This window comes from Myxocyprinus asiaticus, chromosome 1 (genome assembly GCF_019703515.2).
Source record: "Myxocyprinus asiaticus isolate MX2 ecotype Aquarium Trade chromosome 1, UBuf_Myxa_2, whole genome shotgun sequence".
In the NCBI taxonomy this organism is placed as follows: domain Eukaryota; kingdom Metazoa; phylum Chordata; class Actinopteri; order Cypriniformes; family Catostomidae; genus Myxocyprinus; species Myxocyprinus asiaticus.
Genome location: NC_059344.1, coordinates 31342897 through 31365036, shown reverse-complemented (window position 1 = coordinate 31365036; position 22140 = coordinate 31342897). Strand labels below are relative to the sequence as shown.

Sequence of the window (22140 nt, the reverse complement as noted above, 5' to 3'; positions counted from 1 at the left end):
GCTCAAGTAAGAGCAGGGGAATCATTAAACTAATAAGTAAACATCTACAATTAAAATGTCTCAAAGAGAGTAAAGATAAATTAGGAAGAGTCCTTATTGTTTTAGCTGAAATTCAGGGACAAAGTCTTATTTTGGCTAATATATATGCACCTAACGTTGATGATCAGGGCTTTTTTATAGGTCTTGAAGGGATGTTGCAAGCCACTGGCACCCTTCATGATATAATATTGGGAGGGGACTTTAATCTTTTGATGGACTCGGTCCTTGATCACAGTGAAGCAAAAGTGTGCAAGCCCCCTAGAGCAACACTGACTCTTCACAGGATGTGTAAAAATCTTGGTCTTACAGATATTTGGAGACTTTTGAACTCATCTGGTAGGAACTATACATTTTTTTCCATTAGTCCAAAAGTTTTATTCTAGAATAGATTTTATTTATATATCCAAGTCCCTCATTTCATCTGTTGCTGATTGCTCAACTGGAAACATTTTAGTCTCTGATCATGTCGTGGTGTGTTGAGGTGTTGCCACATATGGAGAAAAATAGATCATACAGTTGGCACTTTAATGCATCCCTTTTGCAAAATCCTGAATTCCAACACATGCTAAAGGCTGAAATCAATGTCTATATGGATACCAACTGGTCCTCAATATCCTCTGTGGGCGTAGCTTGGGAGGCACTTAAGGCGGTTCTTAGGGGCCGGATCATACAGTATGCCTCATTCACCAAAAAATCCAAAAGCACAAGAACTCGTGGAATTGGAAAGGAATATTAAAAGTGAGAGCTGAAGCGCCAAATGTCGTCTAATGGCCTCAGAATTGACCTGATTGAAATAAAGAAATAATACTATTTTGTCGCAGAAGGTGGAGTTTTGGCTATTCAGGGCAAGACAGTCATACTTTGAGTTGGAGGACAAGGCAGGGAAACTTCTGACTAGATATACAAAACAGAGTCTTTCTATCATTCCCACAGTGAAATCTGCTGGTGGTGAAATATTTACCTCAGCCATAGATATTAATAATGCTTTTAAAGAATTCTATCTTGATCTCTATAGTTCACGTCAGTCTACTGATAAGGATATTAGAAACTTTATGGAACCATTAGAACTTCCTAAACTGACAACTGAGCAAAAAAATTCTCTTGATTCTGAGATAAACTTGGAGGAGCTTGGCGAGGTAATTAAGGCCTTGCCTACAGGCAAGGCTCCGGGGCCAGATGGCACTGCCACTATATTTTTTAGATCTTATGCTACAGAACTGGTTCCATTTTGCTAGAAGTTTATACAGAATCATTAAAGAATGGAAAACTTTCGCCAACCATGACACAAGCCCGGATCAGTTTGATTCTTAAAAAGGACAAAGATCCAAGTGAGTGTAAGAGTTACCATCCAATTTCCCTGATCCAGCTAGACGTTAAAATACTGTCAAAAATTTTAGCTGATTAAGAAATGTTATGACATCTCTTATACAAATAGATCAGGTGGAGTTTATTCGGGGCAGTAGCTCTTCTGATAACATTAGGCGTTTCATCAATATCATGTGGTCAGTGGTGAATGATCAGACTCCGGTTGCTGCCATCTCACTTGATGCTGAAAAGGCGTTTTGTATGGTAGAATGGGATTATCTTTTTAAGATTTTGGAAATTTATGGGTTCGGGAATACTTTTATTGGATGGATTAAGTTACTTTATAGATACCCGGTAGCGGTGGTACAAACAAATGGATTAATTTCAGATTATTTTACTCTGGAACCGGCAGGGTTGCTCTCTTTCCCCATTATTGTTCTGTCTTGCCCTGGAACCATTAGCAGCTGCGATAAGAAAGGAGGATGACTTTCCAGGGGTGATTGTGGGAGGTGTGGTGCATAAGCTTTTGCTTTACGCAGATTATATTTTATTATTTGTCTCCAACCCTACTAGATCTATGCCTTGCCTCCACAGAATTATTAATTCCTTTTCTACGTTCTCAGGATACAGAGTTAATTGGTCTAAATCCGAAGCTTTGGCTCAAACAGGGCATTAAGTATTTGGGTATTTTATTCCCAACAAATCTGTGTAATTTATTTAGTACATTTTGACCCTTTAATAAAAAGGTTTGAGCGCGATGTGGGCAGGTGGGCTTCATTACATTTATCTATGATTGGGAAGGTTAATTTTATTAAAATGAATTCCAAAATTCAACTACCTTCTACAATCTCTCCCTATAGATGTCCCCCTCTCTTATTTCAAACAATTTGATAGCATAGAGAAGTCCTTCATTTGGAATGGTAAATGTCCCAGATTACACTTCAGTAAGTTACATAGGTCGATTGACAAAGGTGGGCTAGGCCTACCCAAGATTTGTTTTATTATTATGCATTCGGTCTCAGACATTTGGCTCATAGGTCGCTTCCACCTAAGAGAGCCCCTCCTTGGTTCTGTATAGAACAGGAAGTTCTTGCCCCTATTTTGCCATTGCATAGCCTTTCTATCAAACTAACCGGAGAAGTTAAGTTACACCCCGTTATCTTGCATTTGCACGTGGTATGGACAAAAGTGTCCAGAGTTTTATTCATTTTTTTATTTTTATTTTTTATTCTCATGTTTGACCACAGGGACATTTGTTGAGGGTCAGGGAATAATGGGGGTTAAAAGTTGATTTGGTGTATATACAGTTGTGCTCAAAAGTTTGCATACCCTGGCAGAAATTGTGAAATTTTGGCATTGATTTTGAAAATATGACTGATCATGCAAAAAAAGCTGTCTTTTAAGGATAGTGATCATAAGAAGCCATTGATTATCACATAGTTGTTTGGCTCATTTTTAAATCATAATGATAACAGAAATCACCCAAATGGCCCTGATCAAAAGTTTACATACCCTTGAATGTTTGGCCTCGTTACAGACACACAAGGTGACACACACAGGTTTAAATTGCAATTAGTGTCTGTGTATAAATAGTCAATGAGTTTGTTAGCTCTCACGTGGATGCACTGAGCAGGCTAGATACTGAGCCATGGGGAGCAGAAAAGAACTGTCAAAAGACCGCGTAACAAGGTAATGGAACTTTATAAAGATGGAAAAGAATATACAAAGATATCCAAAGCCTTGAAAATGTCAGTCAGTACTGTTCAATCACTTATTAAGAAGTGGAAAATTCAGGGATTTCAGCCACAACTGGCAGAAGAATTGTTTGGGATACAAAGAAAAACCCACAGGTAACCTCAGGAGAAATACAGGCTGCTTTGGAAAAAGATGGTGTGGTTGTTTTAAGGAGCACAATACTTGTTGACCCCTCTCCAAACATAGCACTTATGGTTGTGACCATAAAGCTCTATTTTGGTCTCGTCACTCCAAATTACAGTGTGCCAGAAGCTGTGAGGCATGTCAAGGTGTTGTTGGGCATATTGTAACCGGGCTTTTTTGTGGCATTGGCTTCTTTCTGGCAACTCGACCATGCAGCTCATTTTCGTTCAAGTATCGTCATATTGTGCTCCTTGAAACAACCACACCATCTTTTTCCAGAGCAGCCTGTATTTCTCCTGAGATTAGCTGTGGGTTTTTCTTTGCATCCCGAACAATTCTTCTGGCAGTTGTGGCTGAAATCTTTCTTGGTCTACCTGACCTTGGCTTGGTATCAAGAGATCCCAGAATTTTCCACTTCTTAATAAGTGATTGAACAGTACTGACTGGCATTTTCAAGGCTTCTTTTTATATCCTTTTCCATCTTTATAAAGTTTGCAAGATTGAGGAAGTGCTTTAAAAGTCTGTCTGCAGTATGCATCAGACTGGCTGTCTGTGGGTGTACAGTCTGAGAATGAAACAAAACATTTTCTGTGGATTAAAAAAAATAATCATTCAAAAGGCAATCCAAAATAAATAAATAAATAAATACAGTGCTGTGAAAAAGTATTTGCCCCATCCTGATTTCTTCTGTTTTTGTGTATTCTGTATCTCATATTAAATTGTGTAAAAAAAAATCAAACAAAATCTAACATAAATCAAAGGCAAACTGAGTAAACACAAAATACAGTTTTTAAATGATAATGCTATTTATTGAAGCAAGAAAGTTATCCAATAACAACTGGGCCTGTGTGAAAAAGTATTTGCCCTTTAGTCACTAAATCCCCACATCTATGAAACTGCATTCATAATGGGGTTCAGCTGGACTAGACACACCCAGGCCTCATTACTGCCAGCCCTGTTCAATAAAATCAACACCTAAATAGAACTTTTTCAGCAGAATGAGGTTGGCTAAAATGTCTCACCCAGTAGCACAATAAGCCAAGGTTAAAAGAAATTCCAGAAATGAGGAAAAAGGTGACTGAAATACATCAGTCTGGGAAGGGTTACAAAGCTATTTCAAAGGCTATGGGACTCCAAAGAACCACAGTGAAAGCCATTAAATCCAAATGGAGAAAACTTGGCACAGTAGTGAACCTTCCCAGAATTGGCTGACCTTCCAAAATTCCTCCAAGAGCACAGTGACGACTAATCCAGGAAGTCACAAAAAAGCCAAGAACAATATCCAAGGAACTGCAAGCCTCTCTTGCATCAATAAAGGTCACTGTTCATGACTCCACTATCAGAAAGACACTGGCCAAATTGCCATCCATGGAAGTGTGGCGAGGCGAAAACCACTGCTAACCCAGAAGAACATTAAGGCTAGTCTGAATTTTGCCAAAACACACCTTGATGATATTCAAACCTTCTGGGAGAATGTTCTGTGGACTGATGAGTCGAAAGTGGAACTGGTTGGAAGACAGGGGTCTCGTTACATCTAGCATAAATCAAACACAGAATTCTGCAAAAAGAACATCATACCTACGGTCAAGCATGGTGGTGGTAGTGTGATGGTGTGGGGATACTTTGCTGCTTCAGGGCAGGGCGACTTGCAATAATTGAGGGAAACATGAATTCTGCACTCTACCAGAAAATCCTAACAGAGAAAGTCCGGTCATCAGTATGTAGGGCTTTATTGGTTGTTTAGATTAGTGTTACTATCAGAAATAATTAATAATTATTTCTTTAGTTATTAATTAATAAATTAATTAATTGAATCTAACTCATTAAAACCTCATATGGGGCTCCAGTAAATGTAGTGTGCTACGTTTAGGAGCAAGTTTGGTTATTAGCAATAATTAATAATTACCAAAGACAATTATTAATTATTAAAATCAATAGAACATTGATGAGAATCAATGTTAGCTTTTTTAATCCTTTAAATCAACAGTTATCAAAGATAATCGTTAATTGTTAACATTGATGAAACATTAATTAAAATTAACACTAGCTTATTGATCAAATTCAACAATCATCGAAGACAATTATCAATTATCAAAAATCAACAGAATATCAATAAGAATTAACATTGACGGGGCACCACCCTGGAATCAGGGACTAATAACCAGATAGTAAAACAGTCTCAATATTAGATTGTTTTCTTAGGAAAATCGACATCCAAAGAATATCGATTTTCAGGAAAAAAAAACAATGAATGTAGGTTTGAATCCGAGCAATGACATCCCGTCAGCATGACACAGGTGTATGCAAAACAAACCAAAACACTTCTCTTTGTAACATAAATAAAGTTTATTTATGCAGTAATATCAATTAATAATTAATACAATGCAGTCAATAAACTTCCAACTTACAACTACAAACTAAACAGTGATATGATTAGATATAGGAATAAAAATAATCCTATAACACATAAAGTGTGTGTGTGTGTGTGTGTAAGGAGGGAAACGCACAAAATGGCGGACGTGACTCTCGTGGAGAGTATGTCACGCGAGACTTCCGGCCAGGGAATATGACCGCGAAAGGGGGCGGAGAGAAACCAGTCAATGGCGTCTACCAGTTACCGCGTGTATCCACTTGTACAATAGTTTAGGGGCAAAGCTGGGCTTTAGCATTAAGCAATCTACGAGCCAAAAATGTGTGCCAGAATGTTTGTGAGGGGTCACGTGCATATGTGTGTGTGTGGTTAGTACGAGAGAGAGAGAAGTGACGGCCCTAAAGCCGATTTCGTGATCGTGGGAGAGAAAGCAGCTGTTAGTTTATCACTCAGAGACGCGGTGGATGGCTCGTAAACAGTCCCGCGTTATTTGACTCTTTAATGGATGAACTCAGTTTACCTGTCTCACCCGCGATGGCGAAATTGCACAACAGTCCAATTTGGTTGGACCACAATACAGCAAAACAAATTCATGATAATTAATACCCTGAGTATTAATAATGAGCGGACATGGCGGTCCGTAAACTGTACAAGCAAAAAACCTTGAAACACAAGAATAACACACTATAATATTCTATCTCTGCCCAGACGTAAACCTCTTACTTGAATTGCATGAGGACAGAATGTGTGTTCATCTGTCCTTTAATTCCGACCCAGTTCCTTGAGGCTCGGATGATGACGGGAGGCCGTTTCCTCGCTCTGTTGGCAGGCACGGCTGTTGATTCTCGGTGGGCTGGCGGAGAACTCAGAAATGCCAACTTGATTGAAGATGGAAGAGAAATCTTTAATCTCTTCACTTCTGCAGGTAAACGGATGAAGACGTGGTTTGCTCGGCGGTCTCCTTCGGATCCGTTAGAGTGTTCGGTTGAACACAGAGTAATCTCAACTCGTCCAGCGAGATGGAGATTATATGGCCACAGTTTCAAGTCGGACGTTACTTCCTTGTGCCACGAAGTTGCACCTGAGAGCAGCGATGAGCTGTGTCTATACTCGGTGAACAAAGTTGCTGGAAGCAAATCCCAGAAGCATTTCAGAGGTATTTCAACTCCTGATGAAGTCATGTTTGAGGGACGTTCTGTTGTGTGCCTCATCCAATAGGAGTTAAGAGTTCGATCCTTTAGTGAGCAAGGCTTCATGGGATTTGTAGTCTGTTTTGGACTCCCTTTGTTTGATTTTGGCGCGATTTTTATCAGTCTAATTTACGACTTGGAATGTGGGGGCTTGAGTTAGGTTTTTACGACTGTGTTAGGCCTGCCTTTGTCTTCTATCTGAATACATGAGGCCCAACAAGTCCATGAGTTGAAGCTCAAGCACAACTGGATTATGCAGCAAGACAATGATCCAAAGCATAGGAGTAAGTCCACCTCTGAATGGCTCAAAAGAAGCTAAATTAACATTTTGGAGTGGCCTAGTCAAAGACCTGACTTGAACCCGAGATGCTGTGGCAGGACCTTAAATGGGCAGTTCATGCTCGAAAACCCTCCAATGTGGCTGAACTAAACAGTTCTGCAAAGAGGAATGGGCCAAAATTCCACCATAGTGTTGTGAAAGACTGATCTCCATTTATCAGATGCGTTTTGTTGCAGTGTTGCTGCTAAAGGTGGCAAAACCAGCTATTAAGTTTAAGGGGGCAGTTATTTTCGTGCGACCCCATGTCCTACAGCGTGGACTGTGTGTTTTGTCTATACGCTATGCATAATTTAATTTAAACTGAGTGACTCCAGCCAGGTCTCCTAAGCAACCAAATTGGCCCAGTTGCTAGGGAAGGTAGAGTCGCATGGGGTAACCTCCTCGTGGTCACGATTAGTGGTTCTCACTCTCAATGGGGCGCGTGGCAAGTTGTGCGTGGATCGCAAAGAGTAGCATGTGCCTCCACATGCTGGGAGTGTCATGCACAACGAGTCACGTGATAAGATGCGAAGATTGACTGTCTAAGAAGCGAAGGCAACTGAGACTTGTGCTCTGCCACCCGGATTGAGGTAACCGTGCCACCACGAGGACCTACTAATAAGTGAGGATTGGGCACTTCAAATTGGGGAGAAAAGGGGATACATTTTTTTTTTTTTTCTCCAAAAGACTGATCTCAGTTCAGGACCTCAGTTAACATAGTTGGCACTGATTGGATGATGCTGGCCATTACTTTGAATCAGAATTATTTATGCTAATTTCTGATTGGTTAAATGCTTGAGCACTGGCTATCACTTGTTTGTTTGACAGTGCAAAAAGAGAACATTGAGATTTTGTTGTCAAAGTAGCAAAAAAAAAAAACATTGTAACATAAGTCAAATCAAGTCAAATAATTTTTATTTATTGTATTACAAACAATATAGTTTTTTTAATTGTGCTTTTCCCAATACACATTGTTCCAAATCAGCTTTACAAAATAGCAGCTGTAATGTCTGTAATGTCTGAAAAACATGAATAACTAACACTACTGAAAACATAATTTTATGAGACTTTCTATGGCTTGGTTAGTGAGGACATTCTTTTTTAGGAAGACTATTTTCTGTTATAAAAAAAAAGAAAAAAAAAAGTCATGTTTATTGGGGGCTACTCTTACAACTTAAAAAAAAAAAAAAAAAAAAAGGGAAATGGAACTGCACACAGCAGTCACGCTCGGGTCTCTGGAGGATATACTGTATATATAGTTGTGACATCTTCATGGGGATGTACTGTATGTCATGTCATTGAAGAGTAATTAATATTCATGAGTAAAAGGGTTTTGATGATTTTAAATTTTAAAATTTTAAAAAGAGATTTAAACTGATTTGATGATTCAGTAATATTCATCAGGAAAGTGTTACCTGATTGGTCAGAGAAACTATAACCCAACCCCTAAACCTAAACCTAACAAATCAGGTAGAGCTTTCGTCATATGAATGAGTATTCCCTTATACTTCGTCATATGTTAGTCATCTTGCAAAAATGTACTGGTGGAGCACTAACAGTACCTCTAACATGACCTGCTTTACTTCTAATTGGTGTTGTGACGTCTTTTTTTGTTTAGTTTTTTCCAACATTATGTAAAGGCAATCCAACAACATGGGGAGCTGTGCAGTTAAATGATATATACACTACAAATAACAGACTACTGATATTATTAAATAACAGGGGCCTCATGTATAAAACTCTGCTTAGATTCCTTCCTAAAAGTGTGTGTAAGCACAAGTCAGATTTTGCGTACAAACCAAAACAATTCTGATTTATAAAACTGTACGTATGCCAGAACCTGCGCATAGTTCCCTTAATAAATCCCAACTAGCGGAAGATTGTGCGTACATGCACGTGATTCAATCCCCACCCCGTCTCCTCCCCAAAATAACCATATATGGAGTGTACAATGCCTGTTTTTACTATGCAATGTAATCTGCATACAATTACCATATGCATTTCACCATCCAGACACATGATTACTGCATTTAACGGTACAAGAAACTGTATTATAAGAGATAAGACTGTAAATGCCACATATAAGGTTAGATACTGCAGCGTGTAGAACCATAATTTTTATGATATGAACTTGTTTTCAAAGAATACATCTTGAATATCCCTTGGCAAAATGTTTTTATCTTTGCAGACATAAATCTAACCTAAGCAATTTTGCTTCTCAGAAAACCTTTTTAAGGGTGTTTTTATTGAGAAGTTAAATATTTAGTACTGGAAACAAAACCAAAATTATTAAAATTCTTTGTGCAGCATTGTCTGATATCATCGGATTACAAAGATTTTATATTTGACTGGTATTTTGTATTCAAAAAACAGCTGAACGGCAAATGTACTTTTCATAATGTTTTAATTAGACTAGAACGGGTGTTTCACTGCGATGAAGTGGAGCAGGCAGCACATTTGATTCGCATTTTGTGTGCATTGCTGTACCTGTGTGCAGCTGTACAATACAGTTTCTGATGAGACATGTCTCTCCAATGGTCCGTTCGACTACTGAATGTGGCCAGCAGTGCCGGTCTTATAGCTACTGTCCATTTTACCAAGCCATTTCACGTCAGTCAGAGTCAAGTGCGCATCGCATTACAGATAATCTTTATTCAAATGCTGTACTTATCTCATTACATGATTGTAATAGACCAGAAAATATCTCAAACTAAGAAATCTTCACTGTCATTTGTAGTTACTGTATGTTCCTTCTCTATGATGACATAGGAAAGTTCTCCAAATGCAGCACATCCCAAACCAATATTTCCCTTTTACAGCTTATATTTGAATGCCTTTTCAATTAGTTACATAATAATAATAATATAGCCTACTATTGGCTTGATAATGATTACTTCTGTTTCAAGTGCTTAACTACATACTTTTTTATTCTATATGTGAATTAAATGAAAATCAGAGTTTATAATCAGTCTGTTTAGTTCATTATTTGTCCAACTGGAGTCGCCAATTCACACACACCAGTAAAAGAGTGCGTACGCACAGTCAAGTGTGTCCGGACGGTGCGCACATATTTATGGCAAGTTTATTTTTTTTTATAAATCATGATATGTTCGTGGAAAATTGCTTACGCACATTTCAATGCCCACTTTGTGCGTACGCAACATTTATACATCAGGCCCGTTTATTACAAATTTGATTGCAAATTTGCTGGTCAATGGCCTATTTAAATTGGTGCTGCTCCATTAAACAGTGTTTCTAGGCATATATCTTCTTGCAGTGGGTTAACAAAGAAATTGCTTCAAAGTTAATGCCCACTCATCAAATTCATCAGCAGTCAGGGGATTAGAGTTGTTATATTACCAAAAACAATTACAATTACTTACAATCTTATTGTCAACAGGGGATTAAACACTTCTCATCAAACCATCTGACAGAGCCATTATGACCCACATACAAACAGTTCACAAACTGCACTAGCAAACACACAGCATTCACTCTTAAGAGCCTTTCATACTGACAGTAATGTGAAAGAGCGACTAATGAGTGTTTACAATTTCCGGCAACATAAGCGACTTTGATGTTGGTGATGCAGTGCTCCATGTTAATTATTTTATTTATTTATTTATTGATTGATTTTTTTTTTTTGTTGTTCATTTTTTAAAAATATATTTCTTTAAAATGAATTTCTTATTAAGTTTGAGTGTACAAATGAATATGCTTCTGTTTTGCCCTCTTTCAAATTTTAATACAAAGGTTTTCATTACAATCAGCATAGTTTCAGTAAAAGGTAGAAAAAAGTACATGAATTTCAGAATTTCTTAGTATTTGGTATGTCCTTTTTGCTTTAATGACATCATGCATTGGAGGTTGCATGGACTGCAAAAATTGTAAAAAGTTGTCAAAACCTGCTGATCCAAGTAATCGAGTACGTTAACATACATTCATTTTCTTCAATCCAAATAAATTTAATCCGATTGATATACTGTTTATATGTTCCTTAAACTTTGCAATCACATACAAATATTCATTTACATGTGCATTACATGTATTCCAAACAAAACTTCAGCATATGCAAAGAGAGTCAGTCTTTGCATTCTGAAGCAGAGGAAGCCACCGCAAGCATGGCACCAAAGTCGGTAATTGCCATTTTTGCTTTGTTGACATATCTAAAATAAATATGCCAAAAAGATTTCTTATGTTACTAACTTTACTCGCAAAACAAAGAGAATTAGCAGCGACCCAACATCCTGTCTGGCTTAACTATATTAGCCTTATGCCCATTCCTCCTCCAATAACCAGGCATCTCTGGACAGTACGAAGATTGCAGGAGAGAGTTGTTTATAGATATGGAAATGGTAATTTTTTTTAGAACAATGTTCTTTTTTTGCTTTAAGGGATTGTCATAAAAGGACATAATGAGCCCAGCAGAATATACAGTGCGAGCCCCAATACCCTTAAAAATGTGTGTTGCCAATGCCATTGTTTTGTATAAATTATGTTCCAGCAGCAAGCAGAATCAGAATGTGCTTTATTGCCAAATGTTCTCACGTACACAAGGAATGTTTTTTGGTGATAGGAGACACAAGTGCACACAGAACATTACAGTGAGACACGGGATATAAAACAAGGTAAGAGTATAAATAGACATAAAAATAATAGGACATATAACAGAATGGCGTATGTACATGTACAAATGGTAATGTATGTGCAAATTAGGGGTATGTTCAGTTATTTAATTAAATATGTGAATATGTGAAGCATAGTGTCATTTCTAATCCATTTGGAATTCATAAAAAGCACTGTTCACTGCACATGTGCGCAAGGTATTTTTGAATCCAATTGAGAAAAGTCAGATTCAAAGTTTTACATGGCTTATATTCTTCTATTTAATAGATTATTTTTAGGTCTATAACATCACTTTCAATCTGATGGATCAAGCTCAGTTGGATCGACTGTGGTGTTTACAAGGTTTTTCAGTCCTATTGAGCCATCTAGGTAGGTTACATGGGACGTAGGAAATGTTTAAAAAAAACAACAACAAAAAAAACATCTAGTGTGCTTCAATGTAAGCAATGAAATCTAATCTTTTGAACATTGGTCAATGTCACAAACTTGCTTACACTTAATTAGTAACCCAGAAATAGTAGATTTTGAAAAAAAAACTAAAAATAATTATGACGTAAAATGAAGAAATGCACAACATGCCATTTCTTGGTCACAAATTTAATAAGCCAAAAAAAACAAAAAAAAAACAGGGTTTTATGGCTAAAAATAGGCTAACGATAAGTTCTCTTTGAATAACAGATTCGTAGGTTTCTTGCATTTCACAGGGCTTAAACTAAATCAGACCACACAATTACATTTACACCTTCCTAGAAGTCTAACTGTTGCACTGATTGACTAATGTAGAGTTATAAGTCCTTTTAAGTAAATTTAGTTTAGTCAGTGATGGAGCTATTTAGTATCTGGGCTCTGATTATAGTTACAAAGAACTTCAAATCACCATGATCAGCAAAGATCCAAGAGAATGCTTTTAACATAAATCAACTGTGGAGCCATTATTACATTTCGAACAAGATTGCATGAACAACACATTGAGGTTAGCTGGTTGCTAGCTTTATAGCTAGGTGTAAATAACACCACTCAATCATATTTCTTACCCAGCTCCATTCACCAGAGAAACTCTGACTGCGCTGTATGCCACAGTTTTGCTCCCCTGCAACAGCTCATTTAGGGATCTGCTTCACAGAGTAGTCTGTCATACCTGAAACAAAGGAAAAAGAAACCGTACAAGGAATTACTCCAGTTAAGCGGTCGGGATAGTGCACAAATTGTAACAACTTAAAAACACTGAAATTTCTTTGTTTTCAAGAAACTTGACTGCCCTGAAAAAACACGGTTTTAGGGGTTATATCTGCAAACTGAGGACTAATGTTAACACTGAGACCATCTCTTCTGAAGTAGTGGTCCAATTTAAGATACAGTTGAAGTCAGAAGTTTACATACACCTTAGCCAAATACATTTAAACTCAGTTTCGTAGAAAGCATTGCCTGTCTTAGGTCAGTTAGGATCACTACTTTACTTTGTGAAATGTCAGGATAATTGTAGAGAGAATGATTTATTTCAGCTTTTATCACATTCTCTGTGGGTCAGAAGTTTACATACACTTTGTTAGTATTTGGTAGCATTGCCTTTAAATTGTTTAACTTGGGTAAAACATTTTGGATTGCCTTCTACAAGCTTCTCACAATAAGTTGCTGGAATTTTGGCCCATTCCTCCAGACAGAACTGGTGTAACCGAGTCAGGTTTTTAGGCCTCCTTGCTCACACACACTTTTTCAGTTCTGCCCACAAATGTTCTATCAGATGAGGTCAGGGCTTTGTGATGGCCACTCCAATACCTTGACTTTGTTGTCCTTAAGCCATTTTGCCACAACTTTGGAGGTATGCTTGAGGTCATTGTCCATTTGGAAGACCCATTTGTGACCAAGCTTTAACTTCCTGGCTGATGTCTTGAGATGTTGCTTCAATATAATCAACATAATTTTCCTTCCTCATGATGCCATCTATTTTGTGAAGTGCACCAGTCCCTCCTGCAGCAAAGCACCCCCAAAACATAATGCTACCACCCCCATGCTTCACGGTTGGGATGGTGTAATTCGGCTTGCAAGCCTCACCCTTTTTCCTCCAAACATAACGATGGTCATTATGGCCAAACAGTTCCATTTTTGTTTCATCAGACCAGGAGGAAATTTCTCCAAAAAGTAAGAAATTTGTCCCCATGTGCACTTGCAAACTGTAATCTGGCTTTTATATGGCAGTTTTGAAGCACTGGCTTCTTCCTTGCTGAGCAGCCTTTCAGGTTATGTCGATATAGGACTCGTTTTACTGTGGATATAGATACATGTCTACCTGTTTCCTCCAGCATCTTCACAAGGTCCTTTGTTGTTGTTCTGGGATTGATTTGCACTTTTTGCACAAAACTACGTTCATCTCTAGGAGACCGAATGAATCTCCTTCCTGAGCGGTAGGATGGCTGCGTGGACATGGTGTTTATACTTGCGTACTACTGTTTATACAGATAAATGTGGTACCTTCAGTCCTTTGGAAATTGCTCCCAAGGATGAACCAGACTTGTGGAGGTCCACAGTTTTTGGACTGATTTCTTTTGATTTTCCCATGATGTCAAGCAAAGAGGCACTGAGACTGAAGGTAGGCCTTCAAATACATCCACAGGTACACTTCCAATTTACTACAATCAGAATCAGAAGATAATTGGCTAATTGCCTAAAGGAAAAACGTCCTACAGGTTTAGAGCAAAATCAGGATGAGTGAATAATAGAATTTTCATTTTTGAGACAACTGTCCCTTTAAAGTTACCATCATATATCATCAGATTGTTTTGGCAGATTTGATTGTTTGCACAAATTCATAACATTTAGTTGAAGTTAAGGGAGATCAAAGCAAAGCTAATTGGGCAGTTATCCATAAATGAAATTTGTTGCGAGAGGAAATGAAATTGGCAAAGCGCATTTGTCCTAGGCATTAAGTACACGTCCACGTCAAGGCACACTGACTTACAAGCCCTAAATAGACCATAAACGATGGAGGGGAAACAAATACATATTTGTAATTGCATTCATGATGAATTTACAGGCTTGTCAACAACCCGGTCATTAATGTAATGATGATCCATCAGCTGCAGTGTGTAGAGAGTGACAGCAGCTCCTCACCCCACAATTCATCTCCACCATAACAGTCTTCCAGGACCCAAGGAAAGGTTTGTTAAATTAAAAACTCAACTAAAATCACACCGTATATAGTGTATTGATCTTTTTATAAAATGGCTGTATTGATGAAGCACTTGCTAGATTTTAGCAAGTTTATAACAATTTGTTGGATATAGGCCTCATTGACAAGGTGCCCATTTGTCACAATGTCACAATATTATGGGGTATAAGAAGAACTGAACACCAAGAATGATTAGACAAATGTCCATAATTTATGATGATTCAGCCAAGCAGGGCTATAAAAAGTTAACACAAGCAACACAAACTCAACATGTGAGAAATGTAAACCTCCGAAATGAAAAATCACCAAGCAAATGATTGAAAGAATTTGATTTATGGCTGTAGTCAAAAACAAAACAGGACAAAAAGTGCTTACTATAAATGAAACTTGCTTTACAGCTGACAAACTAATTTTTTATTTAAATTTTTTCAGAAAAGTCAACAGAGATACACAGCACTGATAGTACAGCAACTGTAAAGCATTTTATTATTCTTGTTGGTGCAATTTATTTAATGCTTTCCATTGCATCATGTCTATTTAAAGGGATAGTTCATATAAAACTGAAAATTCAGTCATGACAAAAGGAGATGTTAGGAAGAATGTCTACATTAGTCAACATTCACTTTCATCTATTTTTCCATACAATGAAAGTGAACGTTGACTGAGGCCAACATTTTGCCCGACATCTCCTTTTGTGTTCCATGGAGGAAAGAATGTCATATGGGTATAGAACAACATTAAGGTACGTAAATTACAGAATTTTCATTTTTATGTTATCTATCTCTTTAAGAGAAAGGCACACAAACTGATTCTCAGGTTGCCTGTCTGAGAGTCACAGCATCTCATTGCTAGTTATCACCTCATTTAGGTACGGCTGTCTGCGGGGCATTGTCAGCAGTTACTATTAAAAGCCCTGTCTTTCATGCCTGCTTCCCCACCAAAATTTACAGCAGCTAAAATATGAGATCCCAGCAATTTTGCAATTCCTTCAGGTCATACTCTGATGGACTAGAAAGCAAGGAGGGCTTCAGACTCAAGAAGTGTGACATTAAATAGGCTTTTCAATAGCCCCAGCAGCCATCAGATGATCAACGAAAATTTGAGCAAAGCTCATTGTGCCATTGCACCATGTAGAGACCAGCTTCCTCCAGCTACTGTGTCATGAGACAGGGCCTTAAAGGGGTCATGACTTGAGGACTCAATCTTTCTCTGATCTTTTGACATATAAGAATTCATTGTACTATAACAACATACGGCAAGTTTCAGAACTCAAAACTTTGTCCTCAATGCAAAACATTTTTATTTTATTTTTTTATTGAAACAAAGAAGGGCTGGACGATATGGCTTCAAAAATTATATCTCTACATTTTTCAGCCAATTGATGACATTCATCATAACATACAGTATATCACGATAATTATTTATTTGCTCAGAGATGGCTCAAGTTTTTTATTTATTTATTTTATCAGAGGAACCATTATTTCATCCAAACAGCCATTTTATTATGTATTAAATACAAATCTGTTTAAAAATAATGAAGACATGTTTCCTACAGTTTTTCACTAATTAAACAAGGGAGAATGAGATTTAAGATCATTTTCACTGAAAACAAACATTTATATTTATATTTTACATTCCATTTACAATGAATAAATAGTAGCTTAATGAAAATGAAAATCTTTATTTACCTTTACTAAATATATTTTTACTAAAAAAAAAATTGTGAATGAACAAGGTGTGCAAAAACTATTTTTGGAACCAAGTTGAATTTTGGATAATACTAAATTATTACTGTGGGACCAAGTCATGTTTATTATTATAATATAATACAGAATTATTATTTTTTTGAGGATTACATTTGTGTTATACAAAAGTAATATATTTGTGTCCATTCTGTGTCCTTCACCTTGGGCTTTTATTCTGACACTGAAATAATATGTGTATTTGACAGTTAACAATGTTCTGCATCTGATGAAACGCTGTCATCTTTTCATTAATAATGTGCTGCATACTGCATGTAGACTTGTATAATAACTTGTTACTAATGTATGGAATTACACGAGTGCTTGAACCTGCAGTAATTTGATTTCAAATTGCATGCGAACTGCTCAGAGCGCTGCCCCGTGCATGCACACAGATCAGCGCGTCAACCGTTTATTCTGAAGCAAACACAAACATGTTTATCTGTTTTAAGTCGCAGCCCACTCACTGATGCTCACTCATAAAGGTGAAGAGGAGAGAGTAGGACAGATAGGCCTACTATTGCTCACCAAAAGGCACTTACATAGGTCACCTTCTTGTGCCCATCTGGATTTTGTTTAATTATTTTTGTATTTAAACACACACTAGACAGATGTCTTTAACGGTTGTCATGCATCTTGCGCCACTTTTAAAAGACACCGTGTCAACTCTTAAAAGGAGATCCCCATTCTGCTGCGTCTCGCTGTTTTGAGTATATCAAATATATTTGTTATCAAATATATTTGGCTGTATTCAATGTTAAACAATCAAAACTTTATAAGTGGACCTCAGAGAAAATAGTAATAAAAAAATAATAAAATAAAATGTGAGTATGAATATGAAAAAAGTATGAAAAAAGAAAGAGTAGCAGAAGAGGTGATATGTTATGCAAGACATCATTGCAAAATTATGATTTATTTTTTTCCAAATTCTTTATTTTATATTATTTTTTTATTTTTGCCAAAATTCTCTGTTTTCTGTTTTATTTTCTCTGAATTCCGTATGACACTTTTTCATTTTATCAGCAAAGGGGTGTCATTAAATTGTAATTAAAACATTTATCAAATGAAAATAGAACAATTAATTTTCAACATAACTGCATTATTTTTGTCATATGAAGTACTTTCATACAGATTCTCACAGCACAATTCAAAATACATCATTGGAGTTATTTTTGTCAAATAAAATGCTGCACAACACAGCATCACAAATGAGAGGTATTGCTTAAATATAATAAAATTATTACGTATTTATTAGTAGTAGTATTAATATTACTACAGTGAATATTACATTAATATAGGGGTGTGAATCTTTGGGTTGAAAGTAGGGATGCACCGATCATACTGAAGCTTTTAGACGGATCGGGTATCGGTCCGAAGAGCCCGATCCAAATCCGGTACTGTCAAGCTCCAAAAATGACATAAAAGAATCATAAAAACACCATTATAGTAGTTCATATGACTCGTGCATTTTAATCAAAGCCACTTGAAGATGTGCGATAGCTCTGTGAATCACAAAAGGCTGTGTTTAATAAGTAAATATATAGTATGTGCAGCGCCAGCGTGTTAGTGAATGGTGCTGTTCTGTTGACTCAAACTCACGCACAGGCTGGCTATTTTTAGCCTTCACAGCGGTGCGCAATATTTCAGGGCTACTCAAGAACAGCATCTCCGATGTAGATGCTCAATAGTTCGGTTCAATTATAATATGCATTTAGAACGGCACCGGAGGAGCATTTTACCAGAATTTGAATAAGAAGCTAATTAAACTACTGTGAACTTACCTACAAACAGACACATACAGGACTTCCTGGAGCATTCAGAATGTCAAAATAAAAGTGTGAGGATTTAAAAAGTGCATGATTTATATATATTACTGTTGTATTTAAAATTAAAAGTCAATAATAATAATATTAATAATTATTATTATTGACATATTAACATGTCATATCATAATTTGCGATCTACATCACCTGAAGCTGTTTGGAAAGTTTAGAGTGCATCTGGACTGTGAGCTGTTTTCTTCCTCTCCTCAGTCAGGTGCGAGCTGCAATACTGCTCTCGTGTAGAGCCTGACCGATATGGGATTTTTGAGACCGCTACTGATTTTATATGATTACCGATATGGTGGCCGATATATATAATTTTTGAGCTGGAATGAAAACAGACCTTTTCTATGTGGATTTTTCACCGATTTAGCACTGATATGACTATGCAAAGGTAATCAGTAGGCTGCTTTCTTAAATATTTTTATCAAAGAATATTTGACAATTATTATTATACATCGTCAACAAATTCTAGAAATGAACAGAGAAAATAAAGAATAAACAAAAATACAATAAATACCTAAATAAACATCAGTATTGTATGTTTAGTACAAGTCAATTGCGATCCATTTAAATAAAGAATAAAAATACAATAAATAGCTAAATAAACATCTGTACTGTTTAGTAACAGTCAAATGCTGACCATTAAAATAAAGAATAAATAAAAAATAAAATAAATAGCTAAATAAACATCAGTACTGTTTAGTATCAGTCAAATGCTGACTATTTGAATACTGCCAGTCAATCAGGGGCAGATTGTAAAACAAGAAGCATTTACACCTGCCGAATCAAGAGATAAACAGCGGCAGCGATGTTACACCGTATTCTGCTATACAAGTTCAGGGGAAACTTTCAACAGTGGAAAACCAGACTGTTAAATATTACATTTTATAAATGCAATGACTGGAATTGTTCAGTTGAAGGGGGTACCAAACTGTGAATCCTGAACAAAACAGTTTGGTGAATACATGTTTACTCATTAGCTTCCAATCAGCTGACAACAATGAAAGTAGCTATGTGATTGGCTAGTTAGCTATAAGCTCGTTGTCATGGAGAGTAAAAGATGGATATTGTTTATTTTACTTTCCAGCATTGTGTCTCACCAACTATGTAACAGCATAGCATGAAATCAACACTCATCAGACACAATCCACCACCGCACCATTGTCTGCTGAGCTGCAAAAAGATGCTCTGATGTTTACCTTTCAATCTGCTACATTACTGACTGCACTGACAAACTATAGCTGGCTAACAGCAAACAGACATGAGTGACATGGTTGTCAGGGACAAGGTTAACGTTATATTAGTTATATTGAAAAGGGAAAATTATGGGATCATTGTTTATTAAGTTTCCAGTATGTATTTAACAAACTAGTTAACTTACTGTGATGACACCGCTGAACTCCTCCCTGTCTGCAGAGCCACCATCAATTCAGCCCTGTAAACAATGGAGTTGCACTCTGCTGGACAAACTACGCTATGACACCAATACTAAAGCATTGTTTTCTGCATTATATGTTCTGAAAAAAGTTAATATCGCCGCATATCGGTAAAATATATATAAAGATATATCAGTCGGGCACTACTCTCGCGTCATCATTAGAGTTTAATGTGATCTCGTTACGTTAAATGACATCAAACAACTATTCAACGTTGTCGATAATGTTGACTAATCATTTCAGCCCTACATGAAATGCAATAATAGTAAAACAGTACAATGTGCCAATAAAATATTTAAGAGCTAAACATAGCTAGAAAAGTATTCCACTACAAAGTATTTTTATTAATTTGCATTACTTTTCCAGGTCTTGAAATCACAATTTAAAAATTTCCTGATATTTCCAGATGACCATGGGGTCCCCTGACTCCGTAAACTAATCAAAATATTACAATAATAAAGTAACATCATCTGACTACATTCAGTTTCAAAGAAAAGAGAAAAGCAATCATATTGATGACACCAAGTCCGCAACTAAACCATGATATCAGTAAAATGGCACTACTTTATCTTATAGAAAAAAAACGGCTTAAGTTTCCTCACAATTAAATCACTTTATTTCAGTAGTGACCCAGTGTCAAAAATTTACTTTTACATTTATGGTAAATATTTGCCCCCTGTATTTGATATTCAGGGGCATTTTTTACCTTTGAGGCATGCTTTTTTTCTAACAATTTAAAACAAATTGTGTCATCAGATTCTGTCAAAATGTCAATTTAATCAATTAATTAATACAAATTCTTAGGTTTGAGAATGTATTACGTCTTACCCTAAAAATTACATCAACATCAACTATATCAGAGGTTACAAATAAAATAAAAAAATGAATTAATTACGAGGTCATTTTTTTGCTTCCACATTATACATTTCGGGAGCATTTTTATGATTTTTTAATGCCATTTTTGCCTCAAGCTCCCCTTAATTTTAGACCATGTACCATGGCCACGCAGCAAGTTGGCAGCTGAATCAAATGGATTGAGCGTGACTTGCGACAAGAGCAAGATTGCAAGCTGTCATTTGCTCATGAGTTAGTGGCCATCCGGAGAAGATATCAGACATGAGGTGCTTGAAAGACTCGGAAAGCTGCTCAGAAAAAGTTTCAGTGAGTTACAGATGGAACGGAGAGCAGGAGCGATCCTGTGAAGGGTGATGGAAGAGTGCAGTGCATCTGTGAGGGTGCGCACTCCGGGATGCCCTAGAGAATGAAGCCGCAAATATCTAATTTAAAATCGCACATGTAAATATTTTAATATTTATATATTCTAAAATATTGTACACTGATTTGCTGAATCGTGAATTATTTGATTTTTATCAGTTTAAATCGATTATTGACCAACACTAACGATTCTCAATTCAAAAAATCATATTTTAAGATCGATGCATATGAATCGGCAGGATTACTAATCGATGCATCAAGAAAACGAGTAAATCATTACACCCCAACATGACTATAAGTGACATATTTCTGTTGTATTTTATTCCATTTAAATTAAGCTTTTATTCTGGCAGAAAACCAAGCAAAACACTTTCAGTTTGTATATTTTTGGCGACAGCTTTACACCTTCGGAAAAGCAGGATGCTACATAACCCAGTGTGATTAAACTGCCAAAGGTTGTGATTTAATTAGACAAATATGTTTTCTGTATGTGATGCATGCTGTAGAGAGAATCCGCATTCAGCTATCTGTTATCTACAACACAAGAGTGCGTGCGTGAGGCTCCTAAAGGGGTGTTTTCAGTCTATAAGCAGCCGGCTTCACACATTCACTTTGAAGCGTGCAGCATATGCAGTCTGTATATTTAATTAAATTGCAGCCTTTGCAGTTTAAAAATACATAAGATTTTAATTTGTGCGCTGAATGTTTACGCAATGACATTCGTACATAAGACAGTATCAGTTTTTGGAATCTGAGCATTTTTATGAGGTTGAGTACAAGTAGGTAAGTGCAGTATCGAACCCAATTTTGATACAGGTATCGGGACATCTTTTAAAAAGCGAAAACAATAAATCGGTCAACCTCTATCAAGGACTTACAGACGCCCACACACTAGCACAATATAATTGATTCTTTGGAATTACACAATGGTGCAGTATGTTTTTAACAATTCACATTTTATTTTACAGAAACAATAAACAAAAGCAATAAATAGCATGCATATAAGATAATTGCATACTGAAGCACA

At 36.6% G+C, this 22140-nt stretch overlaps 1 protein-coding gene across 2 annotated transcripts in view; it reads right to left on the bottom strand.

Moving 5' to 3' along the window:
• LOC127443782 (D-glucuronyl C5-epimerase B-like) overlaps positions 1-22140 on the bottom strand; it is a 90007-nt gene that overhangs the window by 29237 nt on the left and 38630 nt on the right. For both annotated transcript variants that reach the window (XM_051702673.1, XM_051702683.1), the window contains exon 2: positions 12763-12866. Coding sequence is in view for 1 of the 2 variants with exons in the window: in XM_051702683.1 (XP_051558643.1) it covers positions 12763-12772 (10 nt within the window). In the remaining variant the exon portion in view is untranslated. The remainder of the gene's footprint in view (positions 1-12762; positions 12867-22140) is intronic.